General features: G+C 50.2%; 1 protein-coding gene across 1 annotated transcript in view; it reads left to right on the forward strand.

Annotated features, from left to right (window-relative positions):
• Window positions 1-6,496: 6,496 nt before the first annotated feature.
• KCNB1 (potassium voltage-gated channel subfamily B member 1) overlaps window positions 6,497-19,513 on the forward strand; it is a 95,086-nt gene continuing 82,069 nt past the window's right edge. The window contains exons 1-2 of the mRNA XM_027046800.2: window positions 6,497-7,164; window positions 8,433-9,165. Of these exons, the coding sequence (XP_026902601.2) occupies window positions 8,599-9,165 (567 nt within the window). The 5' untranslated portion in view covers window positions 6,497-7,164; window positions 8,433-8,598. The remainder of the gene's footprint in view (window positions 7,165-8,432; window positions 9,166-19,513) is intronic.

Consider the following 19,513-nt stretch of genomic DNA (forward strand, 5'->3'; position numbering starts at 1 on the left):
AGACCCCACATCACCTACTCCTGGACTTCGTGTTCAGTGGAATAACCAAGGTCACCATTGTTCAGGTTCTACTTAGGGACCACACACCATAGTGGTTAAGAGCACAGGCTCTGCCTGGGTGGGAATCTCTGCTGAGCCACCTCATATCAGGGTGATTTGGGTCATGTCTCTGTGGTCCAGGTTCTTCACCTGTCAAATAGGGATGAAGGACAATGACATAGGGTTTTGTGAGCATTAGATGAGGTAATATCGTCATTCACAGCCCGTGGAAGAGACAGGAGAGATGAGTATCCTAAGTTAGCCTCACAATAGAGTTTCCCAGAGGAAAGAAACTAATCCGGATCATGAGGAGGCAGGGAACGGGACACTGGATCTGGACTTTGGAAGGTGACTAGGAGCCCGCCATGTGGGAAAAACCATGGTTGGAGTTGGAGAACCATTCCAAGCAACAGAAACAGTGTAACAAAGGCCCTGTGTATATCAGTTTTCTGTTGCTGTTTAACAACCCCGAAATGTAGCGATTTAAAATGAAACTGTTGTAGGGCCACCTGGCTGGCTCAGTGGGAAGAACATGTGACTCTTGATCTCAGGGTTATGAGTTCGAGCCCCACATCTGGTGTAGAGATTACCAAAGAAATTAAATAAAACATACAAAATAAATAAACAAACTTTAAAAAAATGAAATTGTTTTATTATTTCTCATGGTTTTATGGCTGAGTGGGGCTTAGCTGGATGGTTCTTCTGCTGGTCTCACTTGGGATCTCACAGGTAACTGTAGTCAGATGCAGGTAACATCTGTAACATCTCAGATGGTGACTTGGCAGGGACACTTGACAGGCTGTGCTCAGCTGAGATGTTGAGGTAGCTGAGTCACTGTCTCTTCGCATGTAGTTTCAGGGCTTCTCGCTCTCCACGTGGCCTCTCCAGCAGGGAATCGGGGCATATGTATCAGAGCTCTCAAAGGCACAGAAGTACGTGCTGTCAGACCTTCTTTAGGGCTTAAGTTTGGAAATGGCATCACTTCTGTCATGTTCTGCTGGTAAATATGAGTCACAAGGCCAAGCCCATAGTCAACGTGGATTGGAACTGGGCAAGGTGTGCCTACCAAGAGGCAGGCTCATGGGGGGCCATCTTTGGGAAGCAGCTACTACTGGGCCAGAAGTTGGAAAGTCTTTGCCTGCAACGTGGGGATGTAGTGGTGGCTGATGAAGTTGGAAAAGCAGACAGGGCAAGGGTCAAATGCAAGTTTCCATGCCCTGCAATCCCAAGTTGGTGGGGGGGGGGGGAGAAGCACCCCATCTTTGTGAGAAAGAAATACCACAATTCTGGCAACTGTCTCCCCAAACCCAAAATGCCATCAGTTGTCTCCCCATCTCCATGGAGGGGGATGATGGTTAGGGGCCATCTAGGACCCACCGTGTGTCAGAGGGGCCAGCACTCTCCCTCCCTCTGCCACAGCAGAAATTGAGATCTCAATTTCTTTAAAAAGTCTTTAAAAAAACAGTCTTTTACATCCTAAAGGTAAAAATCAAATCAGCTACTCCCTGCTTAAAACTTTTTAACACTCGTGACATAAAATCCAAATACCTCCCCACAGCCCTCGCCTACATGATTTTTCTCATTCTGTTTTTCTCTCCTACTTCATCTTGGACCACTCTTGCCCTCACCAACTCTGCTCTGACCACATCCACCATCTCACATCTCCTTCAACCCTCCCTCCTGCCCCAGGGCCTTTGTATCTGCTCTCCCTTCTACCTTTAGCTTAGAATGCCCTTCCCCCTGCTTTTTTATGGCTTACTGATTACTCTGATTTACCACCCATCTGCAACATCACCACCCCCTCCTTCCCATTTTCATACTTTTTGCATTTCCTGCTCAGCAATTATCAGTGTTAGATTATTTTTAAATGTCTCTGTTTGTGTCTCCCATTTGAATGTGAGCTCCAGGAGGGTGGGTTGGCTTCACTGCTCCTGCATTTCCAGCATGCAACATAAGCTTAACACATAGTAGGTGCTCGGAAAATATGCACTTAGTGAACAAATGGCCTTTTCCTCATTGTGGGAGAGTTTGTCCTTTACCTTGGACGTTGAAGAGTCATGAAGGTTTATAAACAGGGGAGTGACATGGTCAGAATTCTGCCTTTAAAGGTCCACCCTGGTAGCTGGGGACAGGTTGGGTTAGAGGAAGGATGCGCCTAGGAGAGGAAAATCGGAGAGGAGGCAGACAAGACTGGGAAGGGGGGGCAAGGGCAGTGGAAAGCAGGTAAGAGACCTCAGTCCCCAAGGGCAGGGGATCTGGATGTCAAAGAAACATTATCTTACAAGAATCAGTTCATTAGCTCTTGATCTCTGTAGCTTTGATTTCCTCCTTTTGCTGACTTGCTCCTTTTCTATCACATCTTGGAATTTCCAGGCTATCTGCGGGAAAGAGATATTAGTTTACCTTTAATTGCTTTGCTGGAAGCCCGTGCCTCAGTCCATCCATGCCCTGTATTTCATCATTGTTTGGCCACAGACCCTGGGAGACTGGCTTTGGCAAAGTCCAGGCCACAAAGGGGTTCAATGGACTATGTGCAGCTTTGCCTATCTCCCTCTGTGTGGTCCTCTGGGGGTGCCCATACTTCCTCCCAGAGAGGGAGCCAGGGCTTAGCAGAGAGCATTACATGTAATAAACACTTTAAAATGTTAGGTAGTAGATGAGTGGGGATGGCCGAGTGAGTGGGTGGGTGGGTGGATGGAGGACGGATGGATATTTGGACTGGATGATCATGTTGGGGGGATGAATGAGTGAATGAGTAGGTAGATAGGTGCATGAGTGGGTGTATGGATAGGTGGATGTGTGAGTAGGTGGGTAAGTAATTGGGTATATGGGTAGATGGGTGGGTGGGTGGGTGGATGGGTAAGTAAATGAACAGTTAGATGGTTGGATAAATGGTCGGTGGGTGAATGAATGGGTGGAAAGATGGGTAGTGAATGGAACATGTGAATGAATAGAAACAAAGATGGATGTGTGAGAGTATGAGTACATGGATTGATAGATGAGTGGGTAGATAAATGGTTCAGTGTGTAGTTGGATAGTCTGGTGGCTGTATGGTTGGATAGTATATGGATGGTTGAATGAATGGTTGAGTTGATGGGTAGGTGGTAGGCAAAAGATGGAAGGAGAATGGGTAAATGTTTGGGTTGGTAAGAAATCCAGACTCGCCCATTTACCAGGAACCTGGGCCAGGAACCCCAGGGCTTGATAAAGGCTATCAGGCTAGCATAGAATGGGCACTAGAATCAGACATCTGGTCGCTCAAGGGTCATCCAACAGCTAATAGGTATTTATATTAGAATATTCAGCCAAAGGGTGAGAGAGCCAGAAAGACTCTTAAGTGAGGTTAGATACATGCAAAGCATTTAGTACAATGCCTGGTACATAGTAACAGCTCAATGTTAGCTGCTATTTTACAGTTGTTGGTACTACTGTTACATTAATGTGTACTTCTTAGTGTTAATCGTGGTGCTAAGCACTTCATATGCATTATCTCATTTGTCCCCCCAGCAACTCCGAGAGGTAGATGCTATCATTAGCCCCATTTTCCTCATGATTATGATTATTATTATTATTATTGGGTGTGACAAAAGAGAAACAGGCAAGAAGACTGGAGTTCAAGCTGGTGGAAAACTCCCTGGGGTTGCTGGGAGTTTGGGCAAGCCACAGCAAAGAGCAGTTGTCTTGAGTGACATCTACTCAGAGATGTCAATGATTTCCCTTGAGCCTTTGGGTGCCCCCATAACTACCCTCATAGAGCAATTATTCCTTCCCAGGGGTCTGTGGGGGAGAGGGGAAAGGGGATTAATTAGTCATGCTCAGTGCCCAGAAGTGCCAAGAAAATGGAGGACACTCCGTGGGGTTATAAATAAGTGATGGCTGTTATTATGGAGTTTAAGAAGGAAAAACTGGCTTCGAGTGGATAGATCACTTGCTACCACAGTTTAGAGGGGGTTCACCTGTATTTACAGTGACGAATTGGGCTGATTTGATGTCGTTCAGCCTCGGGTAAAAATCTCAACACATTTTAGCAGGAAGTCTGCCAAGAGGCCATGAGCAGAGAGGGTTTGTGCCTTGCTGCTGGTACTCAGCTGTCCACTCTCTGGTTTGACCTTTGGGATGCTGTTCCCCTTGTGGGCTTTGTCTCTTTCCCATCTGTAAAATGACATGTATCTTTCCCATCTGTAAAATGACCTGAACTCTTACAGGGGGACCCCTTCTCTATAAAACATTTTGAATTTTATTGTTCTTTTTGCCCTGGGTCCTGTGAGTTCATTTTCTTTTATCCTGTTTCTTATAAGTACATTCTAAGGAGATGGTAAACTTTGGGTTTGTGGAGAAAGAATTGTATCAGTTGGCTCTTTGGGACGTAAAGGAAAATATCATAACTTAATCTGGCTTAGGAAAAAAAGGGAGTATTTACTAGCTCACACAGCTGGAAAAATCCAGGGTATTACCTTCAGGCACATCTGGATCCAGAAGTTCTAATGCTATTGTCAGGACTAGTATCTCAATCTCTGGGTCTACTTTCCCCTGAATTGGCTTTATTTCTAGGTAGTCTCTCTTCTTATGATGGCAGAAAATTCTAGGAAATGAAGGCCAGATGTTTCCAAATAGTTACAGTCTTCATTCAGAAAATAAAAATTCTAAACTGGGTACAATGCAGAGCCTGGGGAAACAGAGAGAGACTAGACCTATTCCACTGTCTGCACTTCCAAGATCCAGGCGTGGGTCTAGATGTTCTTTATCTAAATCCGGAACCAAACTTTGCAGGAATTGGGCCACCCAGAGGGAAGAATCTGAATGACAAGGAACATCTAGAAGTAGCCTTGGGCTTGGGGAAGAATCTCCCCCGGCAGAACCCTGTGGCTGTGAAATTACTTAGCCACCTTCACCACCATCATCCCAGCCCAAGCCCATCACCTCTGGCCTGGACAATTGCAGATGTCTCACAAGGAGTCTTCCTGCTACCTTTGTCCCCCAACCCTTCATAATGCAGCTGGAAGAATCAGTTCAAAACATATATCAGCACATGGGACTTCCCTGCTTAAAACTCTTATCATGGCTTCCCATCGGGATTAGGAAAAACTCAAACTCATTCCTTGAACTTGAGAGTAAAATCCCAACAAGGCTCTGCATGACCTAGTCCTGTCCACCTCTCTAACCTCCCTTCCCAAGGTCATTTCCTCCTTAGGGCCTTTGCTCTCTTTGGCTCTCCTGCCTGTCCCCCCTTCCTCGGAACTTCACATGGTTGTCTTGTCCCTGACCTCAGGTTCTCACCTTAGGTATATCACCTCCTCTGGGAAGTCTTCCTTGACTGTCCAACCACTCTATCTAAAGTTGCTGGCACCTCTCTCAGACATGCTCTATCACTTCCACTTGTATACTTTTCTTCATGGTATTTATTACAATCCAAGTGATCTGGTTGCTTTATTTAGCTTGTTTATTAACTGTATTCCCCACCAGAATATAAGTCCATGAACACAGGGTCTGCCCATTTTATTCTTCTCACTGTATCTCCAGTGTCTCGAGTAGCGTTTGGCATATAGTAGATGCTCACTAATTATTGGTTGAGAGAATAGCGTTTCCAGACCAGCGAATACCTTTGCCTTCTGCTAAATTAATCTAGGGTTTCTCAGCCTTGCCACTATTGACATTTAGAGCTAGAAAATTATCTGTTGTGGCTGTCCGTCCATCCTATGCACCTGGAGGATGTTTCTCAGCATCCCTGGCCTCTACCCACAAAATGATGACACCTTGGACAAGGCTCATGATGATGGAGGTGATGAGAAGTAAACAAATTTTAAAAATATAGTAATATTATGCACAACACCATGGAAACGAATCCCTTCGTTTAAGAAATGAAGGGAAGAGCCAGAGAGGGGAAGTGGCCCTATGGCTTTAGTCAGTTTTTGTCTTTTAGGGAAGCTTTGCTCATCTCTTCAGGTAAATCCTTCGGTCCTACATTCATTTCTGGAGATTATTTGATGGATTCTGTCTCCTCCACTGGACGGGAGATCCAAGGGAGGATGCTTCCTTTGCTGAGCCTGGCACAGGGCCAGGCACACAGGACGTTCTCAAAAACCAGATGCCCAAGGTAACATGAATAAATGAATGAATCACCAGGCTATATAAATCAGCTGACCCCTCACTCTCTCTTCCTCTCACCCTACTTTATTTTTCACCTTAGTGATTATCACCAGCTGCCACATTGCATATTTATTTGTTGATGTATTTCATTGTCCGTCTTCCTCCACTAGAACCCAGAATTCCATTCTGGAATTAGATTTTAGCAACTAGCATGGAAGCTCATGAAAGCAAGGGCTATTTAAAATTGCAATCTGCCCCCACCCCACCCCTGCCTCTATCCCTCTCCTCTGCTTCCTTACCCTCTCAGCGCTTATCACTGCCTGACATATTACTACTTGACTTTCTTGTTTTTCATCTGTCTCCAGCCAGTTCTACCAGGGCCGAACGTTTGTGTTTGGTTCACAGCTGTTTCTCAGACGTTGATCCTAGTGCCTAGCACATAGAAGGCACGCACCCCCACGTTGTTGACCTGACAAAGGATGGAGGGATTGCGATTCAGCCAGGGAAGGCAGCCCAGGTGGGAAGGGCCGGACCGCCAGGTGCATCTCCTTCGCCCAAAGCCCCAGCCCGCCCCCAGCTTCACCTGGAGGCTGGGCCGGGCAGGCAGGAGTTAAGCGGTGCTCACGCTTCCGACCCGCAGGTGGCGCCGTCCCGCCTCTGTGCCAGACTCCGGGCGCTCCGAAGTGCGGGACAGAATCGCAGCCAGCGCGGAGCCGAAGCTCAGCCCCGACTTGTTGATTTCTCTCAAGCAGCAGCCGCCGCCGCCGCCGCGGGAGCAGAAGCAGGAGCAGGAGGAGGTGGAGCAGGAGGCGCCGCCCGACCGCGGACCTGCCACCCGCGCACCCAGCGTTCGCCCGCGCCCCCAACCTCGGAGAGGGCGCCCGGCCCCGCGGCGCCTGCAGCCCTAGCGCGTTGCCTGCCCGGCCGGCGTAGGCCGGGCCCGGCCCGGCCCCGGGTCCGCCGCTGCCCGCGGGCGGGGGCGCCCGGGCGGCCGGGGCGATGCGCGGTCCCTGGCCCCGGGAAGCGGCCGCCCTGGGGGTGAGTGTTGAGGCTCGAGGCCAGCGGCGGGGACACAGGGTGGGGGGGACACCGAAAGGGGGCTCGCCTGCCGCGGCTCGGCCTGTTGGTCTACCCGGGCTCCGCGGCTTCAGACCGGGGAGGGGGGTGGTGTGTGTGTGTGTGTGTGTGTGTGTGTGTGTGTGTGTGTGTGTCGGGGAGGGGGGGGGTCCTCGGGCAAGGGTTGGGGCCTGGGGAGACGCAAGGGGAGAGGGCGTCAGGCTCATATGCTGGGGGGCTCAGGACTGCCCCTGAAATCACTAGCGCGCGGCGGGAGGAGGGCACGTTTTGAAAAGGCCAGAAAATTCAGCTCCTTTCCCCGCCTCCCACCTCCCCCACCCCTTCCCTTCCAAGCCCCGGGAAAGGCGCAGAACCCGGAGTTATAAAAAGCCATCGCTGGAGAGGAGCGAGGAGGAGGAGGGGTGGGGGGAAGGAGGAAAGGAAGAATGGAGCAGGTGGATCCGCAGGACTCGGCGTGCCCCTCCTGCGGTGGGGTAGGGGGCACAGAGGGAGGGGCGGGACTCCTTTGCAGATCTCGGTTTGGCATCTTCAGAGCTCACTTAGTCCCCAGAGCGACCTCAAGAGACGCTCCCGCGGTTTAGGGAGCGGGGTCGCTCCGGAACAGCGACGCGGTCTTGACCACCCCATCTGTTGTGACCCCCGACAGGTGGGCACCTGGACCCCCACCAAAAAATTCCCCCAAAGCTTTCAAGGTTTAGAAAAAGCAAACCCGCTGCCCCCCCCCACCCCCATCCCAGAGCTCAAATTCTAATTATTTCGGAGCGGGGGGAAGGAATAGATGAGAAATCTAAAAAAAAAAAAAAAAAAAAAAAAAAGTTTTTCATGCAGCGCCCCTCTCTGCCCATTGCGGGGCCTGGTTCGGGACTCGACGGGGAGACCCAGAAAGAAGAGAGTTTCAGCACTCGAAGGGGAGGACAGCGCCCCGGGCGGCTGGGTCGGGCCTGGGCCGCAGAACCCCGGGGTGGGGCCTCCCGGGTCCCCTGAGCGTCTCTTGGGGGCCCTCTCCCCGCCCCGAAGAGCGGCCCCTCCCTCCACCCATGGGGGGGGGGGGCGGACTTCAGCACCGGCGGGAGGGACAGCGCCAAGCATTTCTGCACCCCCCCCCCCCCACCCCCTGAGCCGCTTAAGCACCGGGAAGGTCAAGGCCGCTTGGGGTCCCGGTGGAGGGGTGGGGAGGGGCCGCGCCCAGCTCTCTGTTTGCTGACCCGCGTCCGCTTCCTGCCTTGCAGCGGTCGGGATGGAGGTGAGAAGACGGCCGTGACGCGCGCCCGCGCGGCCCCCTGCACCCCCAGCAGCCCACAGCGCTCCCTGCCCCCCTCCCCCGCGGCGGCCGGCCTTGCCGTCCAGTGACAGCGGCCTGGGGGGGCAGGGGGGGCGGGGGCAGCCGGACCAGCGATGCCGGCGGGCATGACGAAGCATGGCTCCCGCTCCACCAGCTCGCTGCCGCCCGAGCCCATGGAGATCGTGCGCAGCAAGGCGTGCTCACGGCGCGTCCGCCTCAACGTCGGGGGTCTGGCGCACGAGGTGCTCTGGCGCACCCTGGACCGCCTGCCCCGCACGCGGCTGGGCAAGCTGCGGGACTGCAACACGCACGACTCGCTGCTCGAGGTATGCGACGACTACAGCCTCGACGACAACGAATACTTCTTCGACCGCCATCCAGGCGCCTTCACCTCCATCCTCAACTTCTACCGCACCGGGCGGCTGCACATGATGGAGGAGATGTGCGCGCTGAGCTTCAGCCAAGAACTCGACTACTGGGGCATCGATGAAATCTACCTGGAGTCCTGCTGCCAGGCCCGCTACCACCAGAAAAAGGAGCAGATGAACGAGGAGCTCAAGCGGGAGGCAGAGACCCTGAGGGAGCGAGAGGGGGAGGAGTTCGATAACACGTGCTGTGCAGAGAAGAGGAAAAAGCTCTGGGACCTCCTGGAGAAGCCCAATTCTTCCGTGGCTGCCAAGGTGAGTCTGGGATCTGCGGGAGATTGCATCGGTGGTTCTGCTTGTGTCTCCAGATCGAGGACCACGGTCTGGTGTGTGTGTTGGGGGGGGGGGGGTCCTCTGGTTTAGTTCCCAAATGAGACCAGAAAGGGGAGGGGCTATGGCCCAGGCCTCAGAGATGAGGACCAACCCCTTTGGACTGTTCCTATTTGCATTGGTGACCTCATCCCTTCATTATTCAATACCTCGACTTTGTGGGAGACAAGGATTTGTGGAGGCATAAAAAATCCACAGCAAAGGGATGGGCGCTGTAAATAAGAAAGCACAGAGCGACGCGAAAGCCTTGCTGGGATGGAGTAGAGTGTGGTCTGTATACACAGTGCTCCGTTGTGGAGTCCTAGACCCAGACTGGAGGGGGGGTGGTCACCTGCGATTCTAATACTTATCCCTGTATTCATAACCCCACTTTGCCCCAAGGAAGGAATGAAAGCAGCTTACAGACATGCGTGGAAGACACTGAAATACTGTCAGGCAGTTTTAACATAAGTAAGGAAAATGAGGCAAAGAGTCTCGGGTGGGTGTGTGCATGCATGACGAATGCAGCTGGCTGTGGATGCTTGTGGGCGAAGGGTCACCCCTGGTTTGTTCTTTCTTTATTTGTTTGGTGAGTTTATTCCAAGAATGATTTGGTGCAGCTTGTAAAGATGCTTGGGCTGTCGGAAGAGGATGTAAATTTTGAAATGAGAGAGAAAAATGAGGCAACGTGGAAAATGAAGCAGAAGGAGACAGAAAGGCTTCAGTCACACTGAGTGGACCAGTGTGCTGTTGGGTAAAGGCAGAGGCTGTAACAGACCGAGGAAGACTTGGGGTGGGGGGACAGGCCAGGGAAGGGGGTCGCTGGTTGATGAGCGGCTTCTTTGTGTTGAGCTGGCTTCTGGGAATGCCTTGGAGAGATGGGGCCTGTCTTCAGGTGGCCAACAGGCAGGGTGTCGGGAATAAATGACAACACAGTGTGCTCAGCACTCTAAAAGAGGTTGTGGGAGGCCCAGAGGGAGCCAGAAAAGAGAAGTGTTGATGTTGAAATCCAGGAAGACCACTTTGGGAAAGACATGTTGGACATAACTCACTTTCGAAGAGTGGGGCCAAGAGGAGGGTGGGGCTGGAGTGAGCAGGTAGGTAAATGTATTCGTGGCAAAAAGAAAAAGGCAGGAGGAAGCATATATATCAGCATCATGTATTTGCTCAGGTTGCCTCCTGCCCGGCCTGGCCTCTCCTTGTGGGATTCCCCTGGCTTAGGTAGCCCATTACTGAAGATCCACCTGCCAGGCTGGGTCCTTTTACTAGATCTGGCTGCCCAGGAAGAGGCCTCTGAGAAGGAATGCAAGAGGAGGTGGCTGGTAGGACGGTGGAGGGAGGCCTGAAGGTTTTCTCTCTTCCCTGGCAACCCTAAGTAGAGATTTCTAGGCCTGGTTTCTTCTTCTGTGGGCTGCCTCTGACCATAATCCTGCCCTAGGTTTCATGTCCAAAAAACCTCCCTCTTAAGACAGTCACTCACCCTTAACCGGCTTAGGATCAGCAGACTTACTTTGCTATTTCCAGGCCTGACATGGGTTCTTCCTACACACACCCTATTTAGGTCCAAACATGACTCTTCCCCCTCCCTGTCCTGTCCCTAAGACATGAGACTGAGGGGCCACAGGGGTCGAGCCGCCCTCCCACAGAAGAAGCAGGCAAAGGACCGTGTTTGGGTTGGAGTCTGGCAGCAAGATAGGGGAGCTCAGGCTTGCAAAAGACGCCGTCTGGCAATAAACAGCCTCATCTTGCCCTCGGGTTAATCCGCTCGCAGGGACGAGCTTCATGACCTCTCCGTGATCCCAGGCTCAGGCTGTCAGCTCACATTCCTGGCAGATGGACAGTCTAGGATATTCTTCAGGCAGAACTGAGATGGGGAGGCAGGCAGGCTCATTGATCCTCAGCAGAAATCCTGACCATCATTGATCAAATATTTTACCGTGTACGAAATGTAACAACACAATTAATCCTTACACCAGCTCTCTGTTGTTATCCCACCTTTCACAAATAGGTTCAGAGAGGTTGAATAACTTGCCTGAGGTCACACAGCAAGCAAACAGGAGTAGCCAGAAGTTCAAACCCAAGTGTGATTTTGAAGACCTTGTTCTTTCCATAATGATTTAATGCCACAGACTCCTCCCTAGTCTCCCCGCTTCCACTTTTGCCCCCTGCGATCCGTTGCCCACACAGCAGCCAGAGTGAGCTTTTCAACATATAAATTGGATCACATTATTCATCTGCTTAAAATCCTCCAGAGATTTCCCACAACACTCTGAATAAAATCCACTCCCTCCACCATGGCGTACCAGACGCTACTGAATCGGTCCCCACGTCCTCTCTGAATTCACCTGTTCAATCTCCTGTCATTCACTGGGCTCCAGACCCACTGGCTTCCTTGCTATTCCTGAAACAGGGCAGGCTTTAGCCTTCCTCAGGACTTTTGCATTTGCTATTCCTGCTGCCTACAGTGCTCTTCCCCAACTTGTCCCGTGGCCAGCTGCTTCTCCTCATTCCTCATTTGAGCAGGTCCCTGTCCAAATAACCCCTCCGCAGAGAGACTTTTCCTAACTCCAGTCCAAAACAGCCTCCTTCTCCTTACTCTCTGCGACCTCACTCAGGGTCTTTCCTGCATAGGCTTTAAGCACCATCTGAAATTGCATTTGCTTCCTTTCCTTTCTCCCCCTCAAGAGTGTGAGTGCCACGAGTTGTATTTGCTGCTCTGTTCCCAGCACCCATCAAGGTACCTGGTGCAGAGGAGCTCCAAATAACTACATGTGGAGTGAGTGAATGAATGGATCAAGCAATCCGTCAGTCAGGGTGTCTCAGGTGTGGGGGCTCTGTCTCTCCTTCCTCACTGCCTGCCTGCGGCCCAGCTTCCCGGGCCTCTGGCCTCCTTCAGTTGTCTGCACTTTGCCCATCCCACCCCGTCCATCCCCCCACTTGGTTGTCTTGCTTGTCAGAACAGTAGAGCCTATGGAAATTTCTTGGAGACCACAGAAGGAGATGGTCAAATGCAGGATCATTCCCAGGTGGTTGTGAGATACAGAAACAACCTTACCTCATGTGTTTAGAGCAAGGACAGACCAGGGGTCTGGGCCCAGCCGCATCACCTCCCCAGTTTCAGGCCTCACGTAGGTTCTTCGCCTCCGTAAACCCTAGCCTTCCACCTATAAATTGGAGCTAAAAGGCCCACCTTGCAGGGTCATCAAGAAATCATGTTTGTCAAGATTTAGCACAGTGCGCGTAGGAGTAGGTGGGGCTTTTTTTGCTATAAATAATGAGCGCAGTCCCTTCTCTATGACCAGGTGGGCTGAGTTGCGACAAACTATTTCCTTCTGATAGCAGTACTGGAAGACAGAGCTGACGCTGTTAATAATTGATGGGATGTTCGGCAACGGGAGGCAAGCCAAAGCACAGGCCCTAGCCTTCACCGTCAGGGGCGTGGAAATCAAAATCCATTAGCCAAAAGGCAACGTGATTGATTCTTGTTGGGAAGCTGGGGTCAGCCCCGTTGGAGCGACAGGGCTGTGGTCCTGGGCCACCACTGGGTTTCTGCTTTCTCGGAAAACTCTACAGGTTTTTCTTAGCAGGAGAGCAAGAGGGAAATAATTTCCGAGGCCAGGAGTGTCTGCCCTCCCTGGAATAGTCTCACGGCATATATCTCAGTCTGAGATAATTTCCTGATTTCCGGATTGGCTACTGTTTATGGTGCTAGGCACTGATTAGAGGTACTTTATATGTCCTATCTCATTGAAATCCCTTCAACAATCCTATCAGATAATCTGCCAATTTGGACTGCAAGTAATAAAATAGAAGACTCAAAGTGGCCTCTACAAGAGGGAAGATTCTCACATAACAGAAAGCCCCAAGGTAGCTGGTTAGTCCTCCAGCTGGCTTGGTCCTCAGGCTGGATGCCTCATGTCACAAGAGGGCTAATGTAGGCCCATGAGATCCACCCAGTGAAGAGGGACATTTCCTCCTGTGTACCACCTTTTCTCTGAGAGGCAAACCTTTCCCAGGAGGCTCTATGAGACTTCTTTTCACATCCTATTGGCCACGATCTGGTCACATGCTCATGTTCTCACTGCAAGGAAGCCTGGGGGAAGCAAGTGTGGCATTTTCAGATGCGGGGAAAGAATGGCTTTGATGAGAGGTATTAAGACTCAGGGGCACCTGGGTGGCTCAGTCAGTTGGGTGTCTGACTTCAGCTCAGATCACGTTCTTGCGGTCTGTGAGTTCGAGCCCCGTGTTGGGCTCTGTGCTGACAGCTCACAGCCTGGAGCCTGCTTCAAATTCTGTGTCTCTGGCTCTCTCTGCCCTTCTCCCACTCACGCTCTCTCTCTCTCAAAAATAAATACTAAAAAAATTTTTTTTCAACAGATTCTTTCACAGAGAGTAAATGGAGGCTCTGAGAGGTGAAGTCACTTGCTAGAACTCACATAAGCAAATGCTCAGCAAATATTTGTTGAAGGAATGAAAATGGGGTTTGGACCAGGGTTTGAACCCAGCTTGGTCTGGCTCCCAGCCTGCGTTTCTTAATCCTGGAATCTTGGGTAGACCTTTCAAGCTGTCAGAGCTTCAGTAAGCTCATCGGCCAAATGGTAGTTATTAGCCATGCCCACCTCTTGGGCTGTTTTGATGACTCAGTGAGATTTCAGATGTGAATATAATTTGCAAGTGGAAAGTACTTTATATGTGTGAATAATCATCATTATATATTATTATATTGAAAAGCAGGAATGGTCTTTATGTAATGGCAGTGATCAGTATTTTGCCCACCACAGATTTGCTTAAGAATCATCTCAGGTGAAAGGGTGGGGGCGGGACCTGGCTGGCTCTGTCCGGGGAGTGTGCAGCTCTTGATCTCAGGGTTGTAGGTTCGAGCCCCACTTTGGGTGTAGAGATTACATAAAAATAAAATCTAAAAAAAAAAAAAGAAGAAAAAGAATCATCTCTGGGGTCCAGCAGATGTGATTCTGTCTCAACTCCATGGCTTGCCAGTAATATGACCTTGGAAGTTCCTTTCCTTCTGTGACTCAGTTTCCTCATCTAGGAAATGGGAATTATAAGGGAGCCCACCTCAGAGGGCCATGAGGAGACAAGCTGCATAAAGTGCCTGGCACGTGGTCAGCATTCGATAAATGACAACAGTGATTATTAACGTTATCACGGAATTCCTCTATACCTGCTACACCCCTGGTTGGCAACCTCTCCTATTACAGTGTTGTTAATTGCCGGGTCACTGCCTGCCCCTTTGGGACTTCATGCCTCTAATGTGATGATGCTTCTGCTTCCTTGACCTGAGCCAGGGGGCTTCATGTATTATCATTAAGTCGTCCGGCTGAGGTTCTTGCCAGCCCCAGGTCAGTCATCCTAGATGTCTGTATTTATTCCTTGGAGACGAAATTGCAGAGATGCGGAATCCTGGCTGTGGGGTCACACAGTCCTGGGTTGGAATCCCAGCAACCGTAGCTTCCGTTTTCTAGCCTGTAGATGAGGATGATAATAAAACCCACCTCATGGGGTTGCCCAAGGGATTAAGTAAGATAGTGGATGTAAGGCATTGAAGTCGGGCTTCAGAAATGCCGTACCCCCTTTTGGTACAAGGAAACACGGAGGATGCTTCAACTAGCCTGGGTCCTGCATCGAGCTGGTGAAAGGTCAGGGACCGTTTCCAGGCCTTTCTGACCTCACTGGTACCCTCATCAAGGCTCAAAGATCTTTCCATTCCTTTGGAATCGATCAGGATCGCACCTTGGCAGTGGGTCTCCCGGGGGTTTTGAAAGGCTACAAGATGTGAAAATGTGAAAATGCTTAGGAAGGAAAGTGTTGGCCAAATGAACGTTTGGCCAAAGCTTCATTAACTGAAAGAGAATAATAAACACCAACTCCATATCCAGCACTTTGTGTACTTCCTAGACTTAATAGTATCATGGATGGGAGCCCTGATTTTAGAGCTGGATTGCCCAGGTTCGAAGTTTGGTTCCTTTACTCACTAACCGTGTGACTTGGGACGAAACGCTGTGCTTCTCTGTGCCCTGGGTCCTTCGCTCATAAAATGAGGGCAGTAACAGTGCCTGTCTCCTTGAATTGCTACCGAATTAAATGGGTTAATGCACGCAAAGCACTTCGAATAGGGTCTGGCACAGAGAAAGCATTCGGTAACTGTCGGGGGGTTTTGTTTTGTTTTGCTTTTAATTGTCATTGTCTCATTTCATCCTCCTGATGATCCTGCCAGATCAATAAGCTCCTTTTCAAAGAGTTGTTCTTCCTTTAAAATGGTACATGCTCATGGTAAGGTGAAGTTCTATAACTTGCTCAACAGCAAGAGGGGCCGTCGGGACTCAGCCCTGATAGAGGCCATGCAGGTCTTACCCAGATCCTTTTAGCTCTTACCATTTCGGGGCCACTAGCCCAACTCCCAGCCACCAGCACCTACTGTTCTTTGCCTTAGAGGCTCCCTCTGGCCAGTGGAGTCCAGTAAAGACAGGGACCTGATGCCCCACCCAGAGCAGCCCTCAACTGCTGCCTGACGGGGGAAGGTTGCAAACACTCCAGTTCCCTCACCCTGGAGGGGGGTATAACTCAGCACCGGATGGTCTACACTGGGCCCCAGAGTTCCTGAGAAGAATTAAGCTCCAGGTGCCTACAGTAAGTAGTTCCTTGCTTGACAATACACCCAGTTTGCTTCTTTCCCTTCCCCGTCTCACGTCCCCTCTCCCCTACCAGGGTTTTCTGGGATCCCTTCCCACATAAGCTGCTTGTGTTTGGATCCCTGACTTCGGATCTGGTCCTGGGGGAGCGAGCCAAAGATCTGTGGGAAATGTTTCTTCATCAGTGTCCTAGTATTGTCTTGCGGGCCAGGAAGGCCTCTTACGACAACACCCCCACCGGAGATGGTCTTAAAAGAAGAAAACCCAGGGCCAGCGGGCTGTGTCGGCCCCTTCCCCATCCCTCCCCGATGAAATGAGAAACAATGGCAGCCATAGCTACCACTCACGGCTTCCAGTGAGGAGAGCCAAGCACAGTGCAAGGAACATTACATGCCCACCAGATCCGATTCCCACATCACCCAGTGAGGGAGGGAAAATTACCCTCGTCTTGCCGCCATGGAAACTGAGACCCCGGGAGGCAAAGTGGCTGGCCCACGGTCACACAGGGAATAGGAGGACTCCCTGACCGGGAGCCCGTGGTCTGGCCTCTGTGCTGTGTGGCTAGCCTTCCGGAAGTAAGAAGCGAGCCCAGGGATGCCACCCCCAGCTTTGCCTTCTCACCGTAGGGAGAATGCTGTGAGGGGAGAGGTGTATTTGGTGTCTCCCACCTGACTTGGGGGTGTTCCTGGCTCCAGATCCATAAGGACCTTGCCCCCAAAGGCTTCTGGATGGGACCACTGGAGACACAGGGTTAGCATTAAGCATTATTTTCATAGGTAATTTCACCGATAAAGTCCACATCCCTTGAGCTTTGAGAAACACTTCTGCCTGGGCCCCACAGTAGGACTATAACCCCCAGATGATTTCTTGCTTTATTTATGGCAAAATACATATAACATAAAATTCACCCTCTTAACCATTTTTAGGTGTGTAGTTGAATAGGGTTGAGTGTATTCACATTGCTGTGCAGCCAGTCTCCAGAACGTTTTCATCTTGCAAACCTGAAACTCTGTATCTGTTAAATTCATTCCCTACCTCTCAGCCCCTGGCAATCATCATCCCGTCTCTATGAAGGTGATTGCTCTAAGTACTTCATATAAATGGAATCATACTATATTTGTCTTTTTATGACTGGTTTATTTCACTTAGGTCAGCGTCTTCACAGTTCATCCATGTTATAGCCTGTGTCAGGATTTCCTTCCTCTTTAGGGCCGAATAATACTCCATTGTATGTGCGGGCCATACTTTGTTTAGCCCTTCATCCATCAATGGATGGTTGGCTTGCTTCCACCTTTCAGCTACCATGAACAATGCCGCCATGAACATGGGGGTACAAATACCTCCTCAAGACCCTGCTTTTAATTCTTTTGGGTACGTAGCCGGTAGTGAAATTGCTGGATCGTGTGGTAATTCGATCACCACCATGGAACCACCATATTGTCACATCATGGTGCATTTCCACCAACAGTGCACAAGGGTTCCAATTTCTCCAGTCCTCACCAACACTTGGTATTTTCTGTTCTTTTGATAACAGCCACTCTTTTGGGTGTGACGTGGTATCTCGTTGTGGTTTTGATTTGCATTTCACTAATGATGAGTGATGTGGAGCATCTTTTCGTGTGCTTGCTGGCCATTGTACACGTTCTTTGGAGAATTGTCTATTCAAGTAATTTCCTTATTTTCTAATCAAGTGGTTTGTGTTTGGTGGTTGAGTTGTAGAGTTCTTCATATATTCTGGGTATTATAATATCCCTTATCAGATGTGTGATCTGCAAATATTTTTTTTAATTTTTTTTTAACGTTTTATTTATTTTTGAGACAGAGAGAGACAGAGCATGAACAGGGGAGGGGCAGAGAGAGGGAGACACAGAATCTGAAACAGGCTCCAGGTTCTGAGCTGTCAGCACAGAGCCCGATGCGGGGCTTGAACTCACAGACCGTGAGATCATGACCTGAGCTGAAGTCGGACGCTTAACCGACCAAGCCACCCAGGCGCCCCTACCTGCAAATATTTTTTACCATTCTGTAGGTTGCCTTTTCCCTTGAGTGATTGTGTCCTTTAATGCACCTAAGTTTTTAATTTTGATGAAGTCCTATGTGTCTATTTTTTTCTCTGGTTGTCTGTGCTTTTGGTGTCGAAGTGAAGAAGTCCTTGCCTAATCCAATGTCCTCCACCTATCTTTTCTTCTAAGAGTTTTATACTTTTAGGTCTTACGTTTAGGTCTTTGAAACACTTTGAGGTAGTTTTTGTGTGTGGTGTAAGGTAAGGGACCAACTTTATCCTTTTGCACATGAGCATCCAGTTTTCCCAGCACCATTTGTGGCTCCAGATGACTTTGACTCCTGGGAAGAGCCCTGGGGTAAGGAGAGTGAGAGGTCCTGACAGATGTAGAGTTCTGCACACCGTGCTGGGGATGTAGAGAGGTGCCGTCTGGGTAATTGTTGACAGAGATAAGGGACAGTCCCTGACACATCCAGCATAGCCCCCCCCCCATTCTCCTTTTCCACTGAAGAAAGCTTTGTGGAATGCCAGTCACACACACACACACACACACACACACACACACACACACACACACACACACGTCAGTGACACCTGTCCAGAATGTGGCCACTTCTCACTGCCCCACTGCTGTGTTCCTGACTCAGGTCCCCCTCCTCTCTTATCTGAACCACTGCAGGAGCCTCTTCCTGTCTGTGCTCCCACCTCCCCACACCCCCGCAGTCTGTCCTCCACATGGAGCCAGAGGAACTTCTGAGTCAGATCTGCTCACCCCCCTGCTCAGAATCCTCCCATGGCTCCCATCTCCCTCGGAGAAAAAGCTCAAGTCCTATCATCCAGGGCCCTTGTCTGGCATCTTTCCTCTCTCTTCCAACGTCCTTCCGGCCTCCTTCTCTACCACCTCCCTCTCTCTGTCACTGCAGTCTACCCACAGTGGCCTCTTTGCTATTCCTCAGGCATACCACTCTCCCACCTGAGGGCCTTTGCATTTGCTGTTTCTTCTGCCTGGTAGTCTTCCTGCAGATAGACTCACTGCCCACACTCTTCAGATCTCAGTTCGAATGTCGTCTTAGCGAGGCATTCCCAACCACCCTATAAAACAGTATCCCCAACACTCTCCATTCCCCTCTCCTGCTTTATGTTTCTCCACCTGACATAGCATATAATTACTTAATTATGCAATTACTTTTTCTGTTCCCCCACTTGGATACCAGCTTCAAAGGGCAGAGCTTTTGTCCGTTTTGTTCACTGTTGTGTCCCCAGTGCCTAGAACAGTGCCTGCCATAGAGCAGGCAATCAGTAAATGTTTGTCAAAGGAATGAAAGGTGTTATCCTGAAGATAACTGAGAATACACACTAATTGATGAAAAAAGCAATTTGGCGTACCAACTTTGGGACTTTCATTGCTATCACTAACACATTTTTGGAAGTCTGACTCGCATGGACTTCAGCTAAGCTCTGGATGCAGGATACTTCTGGTTTCTCAACCAGAGCGTGGTTTCTCAACCTCAGCACTTTGGACCTTTGAAGATGGGTAATTCTTTGTTGTGAGGGGCTGTCCTGTGCATCGTGGACGTCCACCCCCTGGATGTTGCCTGGAAAGTGGGCATTTTACAGAAATAAAGGGTGACCAGCTGCCAGG

Source organism: Acinonyx jubatus, chromosome A3, assembly GCF_027475565.1.
Source record: "Acinonyx jubatus isolate Ajub_Pintada_27869175 chromosome A3, VMU_Ajub_asm_v1.0, whole genome shotgun sequence".
Lineage (NCBI taxonomy): Eukaryota > Metazoa > Chordata > Mammalia > Carnivora > Felidae > Acinonyx > Acinonyx jubatus.